The following is a 21888-nucleotide window of genomic DNA, read 5'->3' on the forward strand; positions in this document are numbered from 1 at the left end:
TGACTATTTGATATTCAGTGTGAACTAAGATTTTGCAATTCATAATTGAATGTAAACAAAATGAGTCACTTTTTTCTAGAATATTTATTTTTTGTATATTCTAGTTAGAAATTACTGGGTTTGGTATATCTTTACAGATAAGACAATAAACACAAAAAAAGAGAAGAGAAAAATTCATGACATCAAAATATGCTTTTGTTTCTTTATGATGTATCTGATAAAATATCTACAATACTAAATGGCCTTTCCTAGCTTTGTATTTTCCTTATTCTTGTCATTAACATCCTGCTCCTTAATCTTTTCCTGGTTATATTTGTGAGATGTACATTTCTGTAATGTTACTGTGTGTTAGAGCAGTAATTCCATTTTTCCTGAGCATTTTCCTTTTGTCCACCCAATTTACAAACAAATGTATGCAGCTTAGAGTACTTTGTCCATTTCCCTTCCAAAGTTACCCTTCCCGACATTTCTTCAGCAACTAATCCCACATATAGTTTCAAGATTTTCTTAGGCAAATTTCCTTGTCCTTTTGTTTTGTTTTGTTTTGTTATGTTTCATAAATATGTATTTTGTTCAGCTAATTATTCATTTGACATCCACTTTAATTTTCCATATTCTAGAATTCCTAGTAGACAGGTCCAATTTCAGCCATCCATTAATTTCTCAATTGATGTGTTTAGAACAAGCTTTGGAGACTATTTTTACAGGAAACCCTTCATTTTCTAGAAGCTTTTTATTATGACCCTGTGGAATCTCATGTGACATTTGTTGCTTTGGTGGGTTAAAGGTTAATTAAAATAAGACTCATTTAAAATGAGCCCAGCCCTCTGAGTTTTGCATCCTTTGCTTTCTTTTCTGTTTCACTAGCAGTTCTCAACTTTTCTTTGCTCCTTTCTTTTATCTTTTTTTTTTTTTTCTCCTTTCTGTATGCTTCCTTCTTTAAAATTTCATTTGTTGTGTCTTGCCCTTCTTGCAAACAGCTGGCATAACATTTTCCCTCTGTCCCCTGAATAGGACTGGATGCCACTACTCCAACCAGTTCCCATGAACTTACTATTCCCAATGATGTAAGTGGACCAATAGTCCGTATCTCTTTCTCTTCTCTCGCTCCTCTGCCACCAGAGGGGACACCTCTAATCTTTGGCTGATTTGTAAACACCAGCCCCAGAACAAACTGTGCAGCACTCAGCTTGTGGGGAGGGGTGTGAGGGGTTGGTGAAGTGCTGGATGGCAGCACCAGGAGTGACTGTCCTCTCTTCTGCCCCTTGGTGCCAGTGCCACGGGGCTTCACCGGCTTCATGGAAGCCTGGGTTCCCAAAACTCATCTCTCAGGTGGCACTGGCACGGGTGGTCTCAGCAGAGGGGCCAAAGGGGGTGGAAGAATGTGCAGCTGCATATGCTCTATATTGGGCTGGAGTCCTCCATGCCCATCTCCACTGAACCCCACACTTACCCAAGATAGCATTTTTCCTGAGCCAAAATGCTACTTTAGAAATGTAAAGGTGCAGTATAAAGGTTTGTTTAAAAAACAAGGGCTAGAAATACTCCTGCTCCAGCAGCTCTGGGTTGGCTGTGACTGACAGGCACAGTGTCCATGAGCAACAGGGTGCTGAATCTTTAAACAGTTCAAAATACCCAGCTAATATCCTGGGCATCACATAAAAATGCCCTCCTCTTTAATTCAATTTCATTGCACACAGGGTTTGGGTCTTTTTTCAGTTTTCATTACAAATTAGTTACTTGGAAAATGCAAGTTTTCCCCTCCAGTAAAAAAAAAGCTTTGAAGCATGAGTGGAATCACAAATAGCAATTATATTACTTAAGAGATACTTAAAATGTTGTACAATCCCTATTAAACTCAGTGGCAATGACTTACAGTAAGAAAAAGCTACAAAATCACAAAGAAGTGGAGGTGTGAGTGCTGTGATTTCTTAAGCTTACTGTTACATAAAAAATTCCCCACTGATTTAGCAGTTCCTGCTTTGCAACCAAGTTCATTTTATGTTAAGTATGTTTTAGGAGCACTTTCTTTATCCTTACTACACAAGTTTCTTAATTTCACTTTCAGGCAAATGTTGTTCTTGCCATCAGAGATGCAAATCCAGGGTCACTCTTCTGACTTACCTTCTTTTGGGGTTCCTAGCAGAGAAAAAGAGGGAGAAAGCTGGCCCTCAATCTTGTAGGCAATAGCAAATTTTTTTTAATCATCAGTTTCTCATCCCTGTAGTATCAAATACCCCAGCTCAGCACTGTCGATGAAAAGCAAACACAACCTGCACCATGCTTCTCATAGAAGGTTTTTCTGGCCACACAGTGTCTGTCTTGCTGTTGTTGCTAAAGGAGCAAAGCCAAGCCCAAAATGGGGTTAGGCTTTGGAAGAGCCTGCAGAAGTTCTACAGGTGGTGAGAGGGAGTTCTGATGTTTCAATGGTGTCAAAGTGTGCCTTAGAGGACCAAAAGGTTGGTGCTGCCCACCTGAACTCTGTTTGTGTATACCCAGGGTTCCAGAGCAGAGAGAAGAACAGGCTCTTCTATCAGGTAGCAGGAGCTGCTTGGGAATTTTGTAGGTGCCTTCTCTGCAGTCTCCCAGTGTGACTATGCACTCTGGTGTCCCATATCCCCATCACAGCTGCACTAGGGCTGCTCTCCAGGCAGTCCAGTGCCAAAAATGTATTTCTTTGTGTCAGCAGTGGTGTGACCAGCAGGACCAGGGTAGTGAATGTCCCCCTGTACTTGGCTCTGGTGAAGACACACCTCAAATGCTGTGTTCAGTCTTGAGCCTCACACTTCAGGAAAGACATTGAGGTACTGGAGTGTGTCCAGAGAAGGGCAATGAAGCTAGGGAAGGGTCTGGAGCACATGTACCATGAGGAGCTGCTGATGGAGCTGGGATTGTTTAGCCTGAAGAGATGAGGCTGATGAGGAACCTTACTGTTCTCTGTAACTACTTGAAAGGAGACTGTAGGCAGGTGGAAGTGAATTCTCAAGTGAATGATGGGAAAAGAGGAAATGGTCTCAGGATGTTACACAAGAGGAGGTTTAGACTGGATATTAGGAGAAATGCCTTCACGGGCGGGGTGGTCAGACATTGAAACAGGCTGCCCAAGGAAGTGGTGGAATCACCATCCCTGGAAGTGTTCAAAAGGGCAGATGGAAGTGTTCAAATGGACATTGTGGATGTGGCACTTGAGGACTTGGTTTAGGGGTGAAATGATGGTGCTGGGTTAATCACTGGGTTCCATGATCTTAGAGGTCTTTTACAACCTTAATGGTTTGAAGAGAAATGAGGATATGAGTGAGATAGAGAGAAATGAGGCAGTGAGGGAGCAGGGTGGGAGGGCACCAGCACCATCGATCAGATGCTGTGTGTGTGTGGTGGGAGGTCAAGGTGGGAGAGGCAGCAGCAGCTGTGCAGCAAAGCCTGTGCGGGCAACTGGACTTTGCTTTCCCAGTGATCATCTCCCAGTCCCAGTGCTGATGGACAGGCTGTCAGTGTGGCACAGTGATTGTTTATCTGGCTGAAGGGGGAGGAAGCTGCAGGAAGCCCTGAAGCTGCCCATGGTTTGTCCCCTGCCTGCTCCAGCTCCAGGGATCCCCTGTCCTGCACAAGTTCCAGAGCTTTCTTATCATTTGTGTTTATCTGTGTAGAAGTCCAGCACATGAGAACACCACGAGACTTGCAAATATCTACGTGTATAGCTACATGTGCTACGTACTTTTTCATACTTTTTAAGACCAAGAGAATAATCAGCATGCCTCAGTAAGAACATGATAGAGCCAAATCAGATATAAAGACAATGAGACTAGAGAGCCTAGTCTACAGCAAACAGATATTAATAGCCTTTTATAAATGACATAGCTTTATATTAACACAAGTTTTCCTCACTCCCTCTGGCATTTAGGCAGTGACAGAAATTTATTTTTCTGTTATTAAAAATTTCCGTAACAATATAATGCTGCTTTCTTCATACAATATGCTGACAATTGCAGTTAACCTGTTGTTTAATAACAAAGAGATACTGGAGAAAAAGAAAAAAATGTATATTTTATAGACAGTTATTTTCCACATGCTAAAACCTGAGGCTTCCTCTTCAAATAATGAATTCAGAAGAATTGCCTTCCTAGGTTTTTTCATAACTTCTATGTAACTCCAAAAAGAGGAAAAAGAGGACAGTTCTCCCAGTTCATCTCAGAAGTCCCTTTGGTCCTTATCTAGTATCTCATTTTGCTCATCAGAGCCTCTTACAGGGGCATTTGGTTGCCTTTCTTCCCTTGCTGAGATCTTGTCTGTGCTTCCACTGCTGCCCAAGTTACACAATATAAGTATGTTCCACCTAAATCGCAGAATAAAGTGGCATAAGCAGGTCCTTTAAAGAACCTTAAAAGAAAAAAGAGATGGCACCCTTGGGTGTAGATAATAGATGTCTTAAGGTTTCATAAGTCAATTCCTCAAAGCATCCGTTGAGAGTAAATGAACAAACCAATAATTATATAAAAATTTGTCTCATAAAAATTAGGCATATTTTGCATATATGTGGGAGAGGCAGTCAGGGACAAGCAACAGTAAACAACTTACCCCGCAGAAATCATCAAGAACATTTTAAGGCAGCTGTAAATCTCATCACTACTCCATAGAAACAGAAGTGTTAATCCATCCAAGATGGAAATGGCAGACTTGAAGAATTGCCTTTATTTCCCTGTGGTACCTTAAATACTTCCCTGCCAATGAGTAGGACCCACATGTGCACAATGTTTTCAGAGCAGCCCATATGTTTTCTGTTTTCTGTATGGCTTACTGCAAAGTCTGTGCAATTACTATGGTCCAGATTTTGCATTGTTGTGGCAAGGAAATTTCTTAACATTATTGTTTTATTCGTAAGTGATACAGAGTATTTAAGCATCTTTTTCCAGACCCTGCTGCAAGTTTGTAAAGAACTATACTCTGCCTCATCAGATATTTCCTCCTACAGAGTACTCTGCTCCAGACCTTCTAGTTAAGAAACATAAATCAGACCAACCCCAACCTGAAACTAAGAGTTTCAGCCTCTGCCTTTCCAAAAAGAGATTCAAGAGTCTCATTCATGATGAGCAGCACCTGCTTGCTCAACTAATGCAGAAGTTTTGCCAGAGCAGATGGACGTGCTCTGTGTTGGCACTGGGGAACCAGGAGGAACCAGGAGAACCTGTGGACAGGTATAGCCAACCCCTCTGCTCCTGACAGCAGATACCAAGTTGCAGAGGCTAATTCTTGGCCATTTTTACAAGCACTACATTATAAGAAAGGAAACTGATTCCTTTTTACCAGTGTTTAAAACTCCATGCCTTTTCCTGTGGCAATCAATGCTCTGCAGCATTGAACTCCTTTATTAGACTCTGTCAGTGCTTTAGCATCACAGGAAAAATTATATATATGTACATAAAGCATTTATATTTAGCATTATGGGGAGGACTAAAAAATGGAAGAGAGGTACCTGGACCAGAGATGCCATAGCATATTGGGAGAAACTATTGGCATCAGTAATTTGGAGGTGGGAGGAATTATAGGAGACCTTTGAATCCCACCCTTTAAGAGTCCAGACTCCTGACTCAGTCTTGTTTCCATTCTTGCAAGCAGAACTTTACTGAAGAACAGAGTAAACCTAGAAAAAGGCAAAAAGCAGAACATGTGTTTTAGAGTTGGTTTGTTTCGAGTTTTTTGGCATAAGGAGAAATTAGGTATGTTGAGGTTGGGGAAGACAGACACAAGTGGTGTAGAGAAAGTGGAAAGGGAACCATTTTTACCTTGTGCTCACAGATCAAGGAGGGTACACCAGCTGAAATTTTGGAGTATACAAACAAATGATGATACTTACACACAACACATCAACAAGCTCTGCAAGTTACTGCCATTGCCCTTGGACTGCGAAAGGAGAAACAGATTTAAAAAGAAATTGTCAGACAAATGGACTACAGAGCATAAAGGCAGAGACAGCAGCTATTGCTCAGATAGTCTATAAGCCTTAGGAGGGAATCTGAAATACCAGTGAAAACTTTATTTTATACCTCACACTGGTTTTATCTTTTTTTCTTTTTTTCTTTTTTTTTTTTTTTTCTTGTAAGGGTGGACTACTGCCAGTCAGAGGGAGACTACTGGGCTTGATGCACATCTGATACGAGCTCTTCCAGCCAAGTCTTAAGAGAGTCAAAATATATATGCATATAACTGTACATACTATGTGTGTATGTACATATGTGTAGATTATAGATATTTAGAATAGACGTATTCAAAGAATCACAGAGTGGGTCAGGTTGCAGGGACCACAATGAGTTGTCTGATCCAACATCCCTGCCCCAGCAGGGTCCCCTTAGAGCACACGGCACAGGATTGTGTCCAGATGGTTCATGAATACCTTCAGTGAGGGAGACTACACAGCCTCTCTGGACAACCTGTCCCACTGCTTGGTCACCCACACAGTGAAAAAGTTCTTCCTCACATCCAGGTGGAACTTCCTGTCCATCAGTTCTTGCCCACTGATTGGCTCTTGTCCTATTGCATGGCACAACGAAAAAAATCTTGTATGCACCCTTCTTGGCACCCTCCCTTCAGATATTGACATTCATGAGGTCCCCTCTCAGTCATCTCTTCTCGAGGCTGAACAGGCCAAGTTCCCTCAGCCTTTCCTCGTAAGTGAAGTGCTCCAGTCCTTTGCTCATCTTTGTGGCCCTGCACTGGATCTGCTCCAGGAGCTCTTCTGTGCTCTTTTGTGTCTTTCTTTTCCTGAGTAGCCCAGAACTGGACATAGCACTCCAGATGTGGCCTCACCATGGCTGAGTAGTGGCAGGATGACTTCACTTGATCTGGGGTCAGTGTTATTTATTCCTAATGCTCCCCAGGATCTGACTGTCCTTCTTGGCCCCAAGGGCACACTGCTGGTTCATAGACAGCTTGTTGTCCAGCAAGACCCCCAGGTCCTTCACCACAGAGCTGCTTTCCAACAGCTCAGTCCCCACTTTTGTTGACTTTCAGAAGGGTCCTCTCTGCGCATCTCTCCACCCTGTTGAGGTTCCTCTGAAGGGCTGCACAGCCCTCTGGGTACCAGCCACTCCTCCCAGCTTTGTGTCATCAGGGAACTCGCTGAGGAGGCCTCTGCCCCTTCATCTGAGTCACTGATGAACAAGTTAAACAATGCTGGGCCCAGTACTGAACCTTGGGACACACCACAAGTGACAAGCCTCCTTGACCTTGTGCCACTGTTGAGTATATTTATATTAGTAAATATAGTATTTGACTACAGTGTATAGTAGGCTTGGTAACATAGTCCGTGGTAGGTTCGGCTCCTCACCCAAAGGGGCAAGAGGTGTTTGGATGCAGTTTGACGTGATTCCATCTCAGAGCAAAGCATCTCAGGCAGGTGTCTCTGTGTAAAACCAAATGCCCATAACCAAATGTCCCTTGAACTTCATCAAGAACACATCAGCTCTTGAATACTCAAATACTGCTCAGATTTTAGTGTAACATGTCATGAGAAAGGCACCCCAGAGAGAGCCCAAGACCTCAGCACTACTATCCTTCCTGCCTGGCAGATGGAATTGTGTGTTCTGCACAAGCCACAGGCATGTCATAGAGGGTGTCCAAGCATCCTGTTGTCACAGAAATTAAGAGCTTTTTGGAGAGCTTCAGGCCAAAGGTTACCAAACCTCTCATCCAGACACCATGTGTCCTTGACCAGTGTGAACTGAATCCTTACTACCTAACTCCAGCTCAGCTAGGAGATGGCACATACTTTGCACTCACCCATCTGGGTGACAAGCTGGGTGTCACTGGAGGACACCCAGCACATACAAGTGGCAGCTTGCTGAGTGACCCAGTGACCCACCCTTCTCTGCCTGTGCTCTGGTGCTCTCCTGACCTGCACCAGCTTCACTCCCTGCAGACCATGGAGGCCACTGAGACTGAGGCATCAGAAGCAGAGTCTTAGGGATTCCTGTGCTGCCCACAGGTAGCCATTGCAGGTACACTGGTCCACACATAGACAGGCCAGAGGCTTCCTGGTGAAGCACACACCAGTCCTCTGCACTGGCATGTATAGTCAGTCACACACTAGAGAGATCCTTGGCATAAGGACAGGGAGCTCAGCAAGGCCCTCCTGTTGTAACAAGATGGGAAATCCTGTGTGCATTTCCTGCCACCCGTTTTTCCCCTCTCGTGGTTGCTCCTCTTGTACTTGTCACAACTTGGTCTTTGTTTCAGCTACCTGGGTATCCACTTTGGCTTTCTGTTTGTCCCCGCGTCTGAAGCAAGGATTGCGTTCGGAGGTTTTTCTTCTTCTGATAAAATGTGTAGACAATGTGAATCTGTTTCTGGCCAGTTACTTCAAGTTCTACAGTACCACAAAGGGTGACACGTCAGGGCCTGAAGCAGCGGGAAGAGTGGGAGGGGAACGGCAGTCTCTGCATCTTGGCATATCCTTCTGCAAAACTGGCAACATTTTTCCAGCATCAACAGACCTGTAGAGCAGTTTCCATTTTCTACTGATTCTGCCCATGGCTGAGCTTCTCAGCACCCATCCTTCCTTAACACAGAACAAAACCCCCCTCCTCACCCTTACAGAAAGCAAAATATCTCAGCCTCAGCTGCTGGCTCCATGCCCACTTGGTGCTGGGGGATCTTCATGGTGGAGGAGCAACACTCTGGGATACACGACACACACAGAGCTCAGGCTCATTTCTATTCACAGAATTAGAGTTTGGGTAGGCTTCTGTAAAGGAAGGTAGACAAATTTCAGTCTCTTCCTATGCCTGCTTCTGCCTGCAGTCAGAGAGCTGTAAATCCCACTGACTTTAATGCACAGTACCTGGCCAAGCAAGAACCACGTGTACCCAGGGAGGTGTAGGGCTGTCAGCTCTCTGGAAAGGTGAAGAGCCACACGCAGCAGCTGTGGATGGTCAGCCTGACTTCCAGCTGCTCTTGGCTTGCTGCTGCCACTGGCAAGTCTGTGCCAGGGCTGTGGTTTGGTTTTCTCATCATCAGAGCACGCTGACATTTTCTGCCATGGGAGACAATGAAATAGTCTTGAAGTACCAGAAATAAGATACTGACTTAACCAAGTAGCACCAAAACTGGATCTAGAGGCATATGACCATAGAGACAGTAGACTGCACTAGTGATTCCTTCCAAATACCAGAGCAAAAATCTTTTTGTTTTGCTGGTGAGCTGCTCATAACCATGCTTTTAGCAATACTACAGATTGCAGTTAAGTGGTTTTTGCGTGTGTCTGTGGCACTAATCTCAGTCTTTGTCCCACTCCAGTTAATAGGCTGCATTATTGGCAGACAAGGCAGTAAGATAAATGAAATCAGGCAGATGTCAGGAGCGCAGATCAAGATTGCTAATGCCACAGAAGGCTCCGCAGAACGACAAGTTACAATCACAGGATCCCCTGCAAACATCAGCTTAGCACAGTACCTCATTAATGCAAGGTAAGTTGGCTTTGTAAGTGATCATGCTTCTGCCAGATTGCTCTGTCTGCTCTCCAGCAAATGTCTGTCCTGGGTAGATCCAGAAAGTTGCTTTGCAGTGTTCATTTTGCATAGTATTACTCAATTCCTAATGGTTTGTAAAGCCTGTATCATTAGAACCTGTGTTTGCTGTTGGTTTTATGGAAAGGAGCTTAATCTGGTGCAATTCTGGGTACATGTTGAATGACAAAAGCTGCAAAACCTTAATACTCGTATTAGCATCCACCTAAAATATTGGTGGATAGATTAAAAGAAATGACAATCATAAATTGTTTAGAGGAAAATACTTTTCACAGACCCATTTTACTGTCTTGAATGGCAAATATAGTGAAACAGATTGCAAAATAGATTTAATTTACCAAGTGAAAATTGCCACTCAGAGTTGATAAACTGACATTAGGTTGCTAAAGAGGCACAGGATTTACTTCTCCAGAGACAGCACCACAAATCTGTAAGAAGCATTCCCTAATGAGACAGGGTGAGACTATCTGCTTCTCCACTTCCTGGTCCCAGAATTAATGAAAGCTCTGGCTGTTTAGTTAAGCCATGGTGATGGCTTAGGTCTCTTAACAGTTTTTATATGATTATTTAGAAAAATATTAAAATTGATCCCACTTTTATTTGCAATTATGTAGAGAAGAAAGTGCAATGGATATAGTGCTGTCTCCTAAATCTACTTGTAAATGCTGGACTGAGGCAATACATGGTGGGGGAGTGGCTATGTAATTTATGGCACTTTTTTTCTTTTATTTTCTTTTTTCCCTCCACAAAATTACTGTGATATGAATCGAGCTTTGTGTTGAACTATGTTTGCTGTTAAGGTAGTACAAAGTATGTGATTTATGTGGGAGCTGCAGTCACAGCAGGTCTGTGGCTTCCTGTGGTCCAGCCTCCTCTCCATCCCAGTTTTGTAGAGCACCACTGCAGTGGTTGGAGTGGAGGAACGGGATGTTTGTGCAGCTCTGTGCTATAGGAGACAAAAATACTCCTTTTTATAATTTAGTTTGAAAGCAGCTTTCTAGAGAAAGATATATAATAGGGGTGGCACTGTGCAAACTAAGATAAACCATATCCAGAATCTTAAAACAATCTACAGCTCTTTTGATTTATATTCTTTGTAGCAAATATAAGGCACTTCCATAAGCCCTGTAATCAAATAAAAATGTGTTCCCTCCTTTAACCCTTAAGGATATGTTCTTCTCTTGGTGTTCAGGGATTTCCCACACATCGAGACGAGACTAGATCCCTTCATTTTTAGTTGCACAAACACCATATGGCATGCATCTGGATCTCGGAAGATAACAATTTAGGATCTTGAAGACAGCTAAAGCATGCAAATAAAATAATGCACTTATTAATGGAGTTGCAGTGAGCTGCTCACCAGAGACAGAAACTCTAGTGAACAAAACTGTTTGACTCACTTTAGAAAAGTCTGTGAACTCTCACATTTCTGTTGGTTACTGTTAAATGATTCTTGTGGTGAAATGGGATCTATACGAGGTCTTTTAACATACTTTCGCAAAGAAGAAAACTCCTCAGCAGTCACATACCACGGATCTCTATCTATACCCTGTGAAACCAGAAACAAAGTCTTTTGTTCCTGTTGAATTTCTAGATAGAAGTCATTTGTTACCATCATCTACAATAAACCATCATATATTATTATGTACCATGTGTTGGAACTGTATTTAGATGAAGTGACTTCATTTGTGAATGAAGACTGACTCTTAAAGTAATGTAATAAATTAAGCTGTAAGGTAACATAGGCAATTAAGGTGGCTTTTTCATTTTAAAAAGTGACTGTTCCAGACCTCTCCTTTCACGTGAGACATTGCTGTCCAGCCAGGTGCCACCACAGCAGTGGTATGAGTTCAGTCACACTGGAGGAAGACTGAGAAGCTGTGAGGCAGGTGGGAGGTTTGCTCTAGTGAGGTTTAGGAGCTGGGGCAGGACAGAGGTGCAGAGCCAGGCTGCTGCTGCTGCTGCTGCCTCTGTGGCCTGGGAGCCACCTCCCAAACCTGCCACAAGTGATGCCGGCTCTTTTAAAGACAGTGGCATACAACAGCTCTGGGGAAGAGATGAGTACAGCACCTAGACTGCCCAAAGTGTGGTCTGGTATGTGAAAATAATAACTACAAGAAATAACAGCCGTATAAGCATTCACCATAAGGTAGATCTTTTTCTCCCCTACAAGATCTACTCTTCATGGGAATTGGTTTCCAGGGCCAGTATTTCTGCGTAAACCAATGTCTTTCAGCAACATAAGATGTTAAAAACCAAAATTATCTATCCACTGTATTCCTGAAACATATTGCATGTATCTTTAAGCTATTCTCCAACCAAAGTTGCTATCTATAGAACAATTTATCAGCTTGCTTTAAGACTTTTATTGCAATCTGGTGTTGGATATGTACATAGTATATTCTAAATTATAGATACATAAATATATTGATATCATATCAAGACAGAGATTTAAATCTTTCTAAAGTATTGGTTTGATTCTGTATTGCTTACCCGAGCGCTGGCCTCTGTACGAATAGAGCGTGTCTTAGCTTGTTTGCAGTAGAAATGTCTTTTTTCCTGTAAAGCTTTCTGTCTCTTTAACTGGTCTCCACTGTAGTAACTAGATTTTCATTACCCAATTCCATCTTCTTGCTTTTATTATGATTGAACTGCAGTTTAGTTTTCCTATGTAATATCTGACTTTGGATTATAAATTAACTTAGCCAGCAGCACTCGCTCCTTGTTGAAGGGCAGTTTCCTGAAGGTATTTTTTTACGAGAGGTTCATTCACAGAGCCAACAGGGCTGCCAAAGCCACACCTGCTCTCTTCTCCTCACCAGTTTCAGGTAATGCAGGATGTGGCCTTCAGTGTATGTATTCAAAAGGTGCAGGCCTGCAAAGGGACAGTGTAAAATTGTCCCCGTGAAATTTTGAATGAAGGCTGCCTCACCCCCTTTCACTTGCAACGTTCTTGCATCCACAGTTGGTTTGGGAAACTGACACTGCCATAGGACAGCTGATAGCTAAGCCGATGAACTCCCAGCTTATGTGTTGCCACCAGTAATAAATGGGAAACAGGGCAAATTACTGCCACCTGTAAGAGTAAACCAGAGACAGGGAGTTGGAATAGCTGCTGAAAACACCAGCAATTTGGCCTGTGGGATCTGCTCTCCCTGCTAGTGCAGGAAAAAGCTTAGGCTCAAACACCTCCCCCTCCATATCAATAACGTGATGTTTTTTTGTTTTCATTAAATGCACACAATACAAATTTGGAGTCATTGAAACACTGAGTCCTGCACTACCTTTCTATGGGCCTCCCTCCCAGAGTAATACTGAGTAATACTAAAAAATCCAACTGTATAAACTGAATTTTTCAAAACATACTAAGGTATCACATGTAGCTCCTACACCCCCAAGTCAAGGATGTAGAGTGGAGCTGGAGTCTCTGATTTAGTGCCTTGACATAAACTCCTCTGTGTGAGTAAATGGTGTGTAGCACAAGGGTGCACTTCTCTCTGCTTAGAAAAGCTAAGAGTTGCTCATCCATGGGGACAGATAAAGATTTCAGGGTAGGAAAATCAAAACTTCCCCTCCCTCAAAGGAGTCTGAATTTCATGCGCTCACCCTCCTTCCCTTCCCAGCCCCTCACAGAAGTTGTGCTCCTTCCAGCTTCCCAGCAAAGCTGTTGTGGTGTTTATGCTCCAAGAGCCCTCTTTTCTTTGTGGAGAAGAGAGGAGCTTGGTGCTCAAGCATTTCCCTCTCTCCTCCACACTCCTCTCCTCAGCTCAGACCCGCTTCAGGTGTCGTTCAGACTCCCCATCAGCAGCAGTGCTTTGGGAAGCTCTAGCCCAGTGTCCACATTCCCTACATAGCGCTGGTTGATCCTGGCATCCTCACACGACACAGGCAGTGTACTGGTCATTGCCTTTCTCTGGCAATGAATGGCCATGGGCTCACTCTCAAAACTGTGTCTAGGGTGAGGAGAAGCCCTGTGTGAGGTGACCATGTTTCCTTCCCAGCCTGGCTACAGCTGCTCTCCAAGCCTGCTCACCCAGTCCCCAACAGGGACCAGCACAAATCCTGTGCTGGGAAGCCTTCCTGGGCCTGATGGGCTGTGGTAAGAAAGCAGCAAGTCCTCTGCATAGCCAGCCAGCAGCTTGCTGGCACTTCACTCTGGAAGCAAGGAGCTGCTACAGCTCCTCAGCTCACCTCAAGAGAAAGCACAGGAGCCTGACAAGTTAGCAATTGCCAAAAAGACCACCCCAAACTTCCCAGGAATACACACGTAACTGTAGCTAGCAAAGGTTTTCTAACCAGTAGTCCTCCTATTTCTATGCTAGGCTGCCACAGCTCCCAGCTGGTCACCTGCAAAAAGCATCCTGAAGTTAGTAGTTGTGGTTTTTGCCTTGCCAAACCAAAAGCCAGTGCACAAGCTGCAACAAGTAAATGGGCAAAGGGAGGATTTATCTAGGCAAACATTTTGGCATATGAAAAAAACAGTCTGTCCTTGAAATTACTGTATTTTAATGTCTGAAAATGTACAGAAAAGCAGGAGTATATGGGCCAAACTCATTCTGCCTGTTGATGGGTGGAGTCAGATTAAAGTGAAGGTGGTTTGATTCCTAAACCCTTCCAAGAGCCCTTCCTTCCCTGGGCTGGGAGGCCGGGTCAGTCTTGAAGTTCCTGGTGCTGGCGGGGTCTGTCTGAGGATGTCTGTTGTATCCATGTAGTACCTTGTCTGTCAGCTGGAAAGCTTTGTCATGTCCACTGTAACCACCACACAGAAAGGATACCACTGCTGTGCCAGCCAGGGTGTTCTCCAGTGTTCTTTTTTACTAATTTACTTATAACTAGATTGCCTAAATACTTTGTTGTGATATTTAAAGAAAAAAAGTCTGGGGAAAGTACAAACCGAAGTGAACACACTGGCTAATCTGGTTTGTTTTATATGAAAAATGCACATTGACCTCACAGTGAATGAAATTAAAAACTAACTCACTTAAAAAAAAAAAAAAAAAAAAAAAAAAAAAAAAAAAAAAAAAAACCCAAACCAAAACAGCCAAAACTTGATGCCTTAAATGGAAGCAGCAAATTGTTGCTCAGTCTCCTCTCATCCTAGTAAAATGACAAAGGGTACTATTTATGTCACAAAACTGACAAATTGAAAAAATTTACCAAAACCCCCCGCGTCCCCCTTTCAAAAATACCCTGATTTTGAAAAGCAAAATTTTCCATATCAGTGCTGGGGAGTAAACTTCATAGTTATTTTAAGTTTTCTTTTAAGTTTCGTTTTTTCCATCTTTTGCCATTACCTGCATTCCTTATATTTCTTTTTTTCATATGTAAAATGAACTAGCAACACCTCCATACCCTCTTCCTTTTTTTTTTTTTTTCTTTTCTGAAAGAACTTTAGAGTCTCAGTAATGTTTTCCCCATCAAATCATGAAAAACCCTTTTGTTATTTCTCTTCTTTAACACATAACATGTTCCTCCTTTGACCCTCATTTTCCCTTTTTTTCTCTCTTTCCCCCTTCTCCCTCCCACTCGTCTGTTCCCCCTTGTCCACCGATCTAATCCTGGATCCTGCCCTTTCGTGGTGCTGTCCTTCCTCCTTCCCTCCCTCCTTCCTTCCCTCCTCCTCCTCCTCCTTCTCCCGGTCCCACTGCCCTGGCTGAACCCTCCCAACCTGTTTGTTCCTCTTCCTCTCTTCGTTTGCAGCTTAGAGATGGCTAAAGTCAGCACCCAGACCGCTTCCGTCACGACCCCTGTTGACCTCAACATGAACCTCTCTCAGTCTGCCACCCCTACCTCCACCCCCACCTCCATGGCCGTGCTGGCGGCCGCCTCCGCCGCTACCGTCAGTACCCCCCCTCCCCTACCAACTCTGCCAACCACCCACTATGCCGTTCCTGTCTCCAGTCTGCTTGGCATGAAAACTGTCCCACTCCTGGCACTAAATGCCGCGGCCGCCGCGGGGGCCACGGGGAGTTTGTCCGCTTACACTGCCAAAATTCCTTCGACGAGCGGGGTTAAGAAATCTGACCGCCAGAAGTTTGCTCCATATTGAAGGGATGAGACACAATGCAAGCTTTGCCAGCTCTGCCAAGAGTCTGTGGTAGATCCTAGTTATCGAGGAAACAATACGGCATCTTTTCTTTTCTGTTCAATTGCTAGTGTTAACTGTTGCCGCCTCAAGTCGTCTTCCGCTCTCCATAACACCTAACACAGGCACCACCGACCAACTAGTTCCAACAGCCAGCAGGTGCCAGCCCGGGCTCCCTGTCCCCGGACACGTCCATCCCATGGGGCTGCGGCCAGGGCTGGCCCTCGGCAGTCACAGCAAGGGAGATACACTGAAGAGAAGGGGAAAACCTAAATGAGGCAAAACGGTGACAGCCGGGTCCTGCTCCAGCAATGCTGCCCGGCATGAAAATACACTTAGATGCATTTGCAGGGATCCCTCCAACTGCAGAACGATTCCTTATGACAAACTGGCATCTCTGATGTATCTTTGCTATTGCTAGAATGTGCAAATCCGGCACTTCTGATGATCTCTTAGTGCCGGTGCAATGCCATGTGAAGTGCTGCTGGCCCCCTCAGTCATTTTGCTGCTCCCAAAAGGCCTGGAGATCCCCGTCCCCCATCCCAAAATCTGCCTAGGAGCAGGAGATGGGGGTTAGGAGGTACCAACTTTAGGTGCTTCTCCATACAACAAAGGAAGCTTTCTGGTCTGAGAAAAACTGCTAAATTAAAGTGACTACAAAACAGTAAAGAAAAAATATCAGGCACCTGTGCCTTTCCAAGTGATTCTTTTAAAGGCTGCAACCATTTTTCTCTGCTTTGGAAAAAGGTAATTTTAAGAACTCTGCTTTAGAGAGGGAGGGAGAGAGAGAGAGAAGGCTACTTCTTTTGCATTGAGATGTTTTACATATACCACCAGTCAGTACTTCTGTAAGTCCTTCAGAGCAAGTGCAAACCAGATGCCGTCACTATCTGATATTTCCTCTCGTGTATGTTTTATTCAGCCAAAATGACCATTTTTCATTACCTTTCTGTGCAAAATAGATCCCTCATCATGCAGTCATGAAAAGTCTCATGAAAAGCATGCAGCATTTTAGAGGTCATTCAAAGGCTGCTGCCTGAACAGATCTCATCCCTTTACCAAGCACTTCAGGATGTTCAGATTAACTAAACCAAGACAGGTAATGGCAGCCAAAGCCAAGAGAGCTGGGGAATGGAGTGGCTGGTTGCGAGCTGTTGGAACTAGTTCTTAACTGCATTTTATGTTTGTCCATCCACCTTCTTTTTAATTTCTGTTGCATAATTCAATAATGCAATATTGTTTTCCTCACCACTTCCAAATCCAGAGTCCCATTAGCCTGCCATGTTCATCCACTCTGCACTCCTTGGACACAAAGCTTTAACAATTGAACTGTATTCAGTGCATTTTAATATAAACTAAAAACACAATGCAAATGCAATACTTTTTAAAACGTGGTATTTCAAAGTGTGTTATTGTATAGGGCTAAGTACTATCTCAGTATTTTGTGTCATTTCTGTATTCTGTGGGCTTTTCTTCACCTTAGCACCTTTGCACTAAGTTTTGTCACTGTAACCATTTGTAGAACTGCCATTGTTACAATTTGCACTTATCCAAATGGGGTTTTTGGTTAGTTTTGTTGGGGTTTTTTTGGTTTTGTGGTTCTTTTGTTTGTGGCTTCTTTTTTTTTCTTTTTTTCTTTTTTTTTTCCCTTTTTTTAAATTTTGGTTGCATATAATGAAGGAAAAACTGGGATTAATTTCAAGGTACCACAGCTAATTAAAAGCTCTAGAAAACTGCTGTAAAATTGTTCTGGACTATTGTAACTGTTTCAATAATTTACACTTAAGAGAAAAAAAAAAAAAACAACCACCAACCTCTGTGTGAGAAAACTTGCCTGCACTGAAATGCTGTTCTATGCTGGTTGTACTCAAGTGGTATTTTTTTAATAGTGAGAAGATTTTTTTCTTTTTTTCTTTTTTTTTTTTTTTTTCCTTTTTTTTTTCTTCTTCTTTTTTTCTTTTCTTTTCCTCATTTTTGTTCCTACATTTCAGGCTGTCTTCAGAAGTTACTGGCCTGGGGGCTCTGTAATGTATCTCATCATGCCCTAGTGCATTAGCCACCAGACAGGACTTTTCCAAAGCCCCATGAGACAATGCTTTCTATGGACTAATCTACAGAGGAGTTTCTGCCATTTCTAACTTTCTTATTATTCTGAGACATCAAAAGAAAACACTTCCTTTACTCTTTAAGCAACTGTGCTTCCTAACTCCTGTGTTGCTTTCATTACTGTTCCAGTTTTAAACACTGTTGTGGCTCATAACATAAAGGAAAGACAAGTTATTTTCGGGGGTTAATTTTCATTGATGTTCATGCTTTGGCTAATCTGTATAAAAGCATGGGCTGTTAGTGTTCTAATCCACTGTATTCAGCTAGAGACTCGACAGTAAGTTAAACAAGACGTTTTTATAAATAAATTTTTTCCTGATAAAAAAAAAAAAAAAAAAAAAAAGACGTGGTAGCTTTGTGCATAGAACTGTTGTGTTGTTTAAACTTTGTTCTTTGTAACCGAGTTGCTAACTTGTCATTGAAGAAGCACTATTTTATGGATTGTCAAACTAAGATCACAGACAAATTGCTTGTTTTCAATTAATGATTAAAGGTTTCATATCATCACATTTAAGGTCCCAGTGCTCTTTGGGAAACAGTGCAACACCTGTGCAAGACTGGCAGCCTTAGCAAGGATGTTAGCCCATTGACAGGGATGATGAGTCTCTTCAGGACTAGAGGGAGCCAGATTGTGCAATTAGTAGAGTAAGCAGTACTTCTACAAAACTTGGTTTGGTTTTTAACAAAGCTGCTCTTTGAGAACTTCTCACACTGCCTAGGTAAGACAAATTTGGCTTCATGGTACAAGCAGCCACTGATTTGTATCTCTGGTCTTTTCCCAGACTGATCTATAGATCAGATACTGGAGAAAGGAAAACAGGAACAGAATGAACTGCTGAGTACTGTATTACTAAGGCCCTTGGTACTTCCCAGCAGCACTGCCCAGTGGCAAGGCTTCTAGTCAGCACCTTACACCCTGCCAGGAGCCAGCCTAGCAGCTGGGAGGAGCACAGCAATGTGCAGTAGGTGGGGGAATGGAGAGCTGAGCAGGCCCAGGAGCTGTCTCCTCCTGCCCTGACACTCTGCTCCAGCTGTTCAAACCTTCCTTTGGTTCTGCTGAAGCACTGCAGTCACAGCCTCGAGTTCTCTCTTCATACACAAGCAAAAGAAAGGGGCTGGCCCCAAGCTGTCACTGCATTACAGCACCCCTGGCTGTGCTCTGGCCACCTCTCCTCTCAGGGCACTGGCAGTACTGTCACAGGCACTGCTCTGGGCTCATGAGAAAGCAGCTTTTTGGCAGTGCAAGAGTAGTATCCTTAAAGGCACAAGACGGGTTGTATGAACTCCAACTCCCTCTTATACTCTGTTAAAGGTCTCTGGCTGCCTTCAGGGATTTAGCTTGGGGTCCTGTTTCCCCTCCATACCACGATTATTCCCCGTGGTCTCCAGGGTACAGAGAGCTCTCGCGTCTGAGCCTGGAACCAGGGCACGGCCAGGATGTGATGCAGGCTTGGAGACCTGGAGAAATCAACAGCTTTCTCCATGCAGATGCAGCCACAAAACGACCCCAATGATGAAGGGTGCCAAGGGGCATTACAGAACAGTTCACTGCACGCCAGCACCCAGGAGGCCTTACCCACTGATGACAATTAGCTATTCCAACCCTTAGAAAAACTACAGGCTGTAATACTGATTTGGTAAAATTCTCTGTTATTATTGTTTAAAATATGTTTTTATTACTTTATATGTATTTAACTTCTCATTCTTGAAAGGACAGCTGAAGCTGCTTTCACAGCAGAGACCCCCATAAGTCTTCATTTCTTCAACAGCAAAAGCTATTTCTATGGCTAGCCTGGCTACTGTACATGAAAAATAATAAAAAAACCCTCCAACATTATTGCAGCTCAACACTAAACAGGTCAAAGCTTTGCTCTCCCAGTAAAGCTGTCAGGCAAAGGGCAGCAGCAGCTCTGGGGTGTATAGTATCTTTCACATTAATAATTCACATGTGCCTTGCAGAATTGAAAGATTTAAAAGATTTAAACAAACTAGTGCAGGGGCACATTTGTATGAGGAGTGGGGAGAGGTAAAATAAAGACACATGGAAAAAGAAGTCTTCTGAGAGGTTTTTTGCAAAAATACAGGCAGAAATGTGATAAAATCTAAGCTTATGGTAACTTCATTATTTTAGTTGGAAAATACTTCTGAATGGCAAGAAAAAACTACTAATAGTTTTAATATACAAAACAGACAAACAAAAGACAAGATGGTAAAGAAAAAATGGGGGGGAAAGGGTAAAGAATAATAATAACTGAGACAGAAAAGTAAACCACTCGTGCCCAAAGGTAGATAAGAGGAAGCATGTACCCCCTGTGAAAAGGTCACTGCCCACACAAATGTGAGTTTCCAGATGAAAGACAGCACAAGTTCTGCAGCTTTTGCGTCATCAGATTGGAATTAGGTTTCTGGAAACATCTCAAATGAATTCAAGCAGCTCTGTTGTGTTTCTCAAGTGAAAAAACATTGACAAAATGAATTCAGGCTGGAACCAGAAGGAAAATAAACAAAGTTAGTGCTCTGCTAAGACACAGAGTGCTTTCTGTTCTGAGGCATAGCCAGAGGGCATCTGGGCCCCAGGGTTTACATTTGTGCCAGCCAAGCTCCGAGGAAGCAGCACAGTCTCAGTGGTGCCATGAACAGCAGCACCTGGGAACGTGCCTCAGCCACAGAAGCTGCACAGCCATGGTGCTGTTTGTCGAGTTACACAAGACAGTCTGAAAATCCAATTTCTTCCACAGCCTTAATAGCAGCTGGATGTATTTCAGCACTGTTTGTATTCTTGGGACAGGACCTTCCCCTTCTGGAGTGAATGTCATGATTATCTAAAAGTGACAATGCTTACTGATCCAGTGGTTTGACAGTGGCACAGCTGCTGCAGGGAAGACTGTCATTGTCAGGCTGCTCAACTGGGTGACACAAAGAGGGTGTTCAAAGGACAGCCCTGAAAGGAGGGATTTGAACAGAGATCTCTTCTATCCCCTGTAACTTCTGCAGCAACCAATGGTGCAAGGCTTTAGTGCCTCCACTGTATTTTTGGAAAAAAAGATCTGGTTTAGATGTCTACACAAAGGAACTGCTCGCATTTTTTTTCCCAGCTATGGGGCCAGGATAATTCTAACTGAACTGAACAAACAGAACTAACTGAACAGAAGATCAAATGAAGGCAGGTACTGAAAAACTGCTTCACACCTGAAATTTCCATCTCTTGGCCCAAGCAACACTTTCTAGGGATGTAAGTACACGCTGCCCTTCTTGGCACTGAAGTGCACTTAATTCCTTGGTCCCAGGAAGGAATGCAGTAGTGTTGATTAAATCAGTTTCAGCATCAATGCATGCGTCCTGTCCCCCTACAGACTGGCATGTGTCTTACAGCAGTAACCGAAATTAATGGGGCAAAATCATTTGACAGTACCTAACAAAAGTGAATTTCTGTAACATTACACTGTGGTTTCTAATGACAACTACAACATGATTCATGCAGGCTGAATGTCTGATTTTCTAGGGCAATCTTTATGGATTATAAGAAAAAAAATGTTTTTAAGTGCTGGAAATATTTTAGTAATATGGCTTTTCTCATTTCTAGCTCAATGTTTTTAAGATGATAAAACACAGAATCTAATTATAGTGGAATGTAATAAGCAAAATTTGTCTCCCTCAAATTGAATTTATTGGCAGGGGGCCTGGCCAAAGCTAATGTTAATGTTCTTTTCAATCAGTATTTGCACTTTGAAGCAAATTTTAAAATTAAATGCTGGAATAAAGGAAAAACAATCACATTAGCAAATGAGAACATTGGTTTCTTGTTACTTGGGTTTGTTGGTTTTGTACAGTCCCTTCTGGGCCCCTCTGTAGCAAATGCAAACCTTGTTCCACATCTAAGGCATGACAGCAGCAGCTTATTTCTTCAAGGGCAGGAGAGAAGTTAGCACAGCAATTACCATTTGTGACTGCCTGTCCTGCCAGAGAGAGATCACTGCCAGCAGCTGGAGCTATGGTGAGCTGCTCCCTGCAGAGCTGCTCCCAGGAACTCCACTCCAAACGTGCAGGCACACACGTTCTGCCCCTGGAAGTCACTTACCAGCTCCAAAACCACCGAGCTGGGGAATCTCAGCTACTTTTTGGTGGCATGAAATTCCACAGTTCTTAAGTTTGGACAACACTTTCCGTTATAATATTAGT

General features: G+C 43.1%; 1 protein-coding gene across 18 annotated transcripts in view; it reads left to right on the forward strand.

The window, feature by feature from the left end:
- The window catches only part of LOC136366277 (poly(rC)-binding protein 3-like), a 497612-nt gene that overhangs the window by 469374 nt on the left and 6350 nt on the right, over positions 1 to 21888 (forward strand). For 11 of the 18 annotated variants that reach the window (XM_066327277.1, XM_066327274.1, XM_066327290.1 and 8 more), the window contains 3 exons: positions 1015 to 1067; positions 9289 to 9458; positions 15219 to 15760. In XM_066327277.1, the coding sequence (XP_066183374.1) occupies positions 1015 to 1067; positions 9289 to 9458; positions 15219 to 15567 (572 nt within the window). In that variant the 3' untranslated portion in view covers positions 15568 to 15760. Of the gene's footprint in view, positions 1 to 1014; positions 1068 to 9288; positions 9459 to 10710; positions 11165 to 15218; positions 15761 to 17594; positions 18540 to 21888 lie in introns of those variants that run through there. The other 7 variants (XM_066327266.1, XM_066327341.1, XM_066327368.1 and 4 more) reach the window with 6 other exon arrangements.

Source organism: Sylvia atricapilla, chromosome 1 (genome assembly GCF_009819655.1).
Source record: "Sylvia atricapilla isolate bSylAtr1 chromosome 1, bSylAtr1.pri, whole genome shotgun sequence".
In the NCBI taxonomy this organism is placed as follows: domain Eukaryota; kingdom Metazoa; phylum Chordata; class Aves; order Passeriformes; family Sylviidae; genus Sylvia; species Sylvia atricapilla.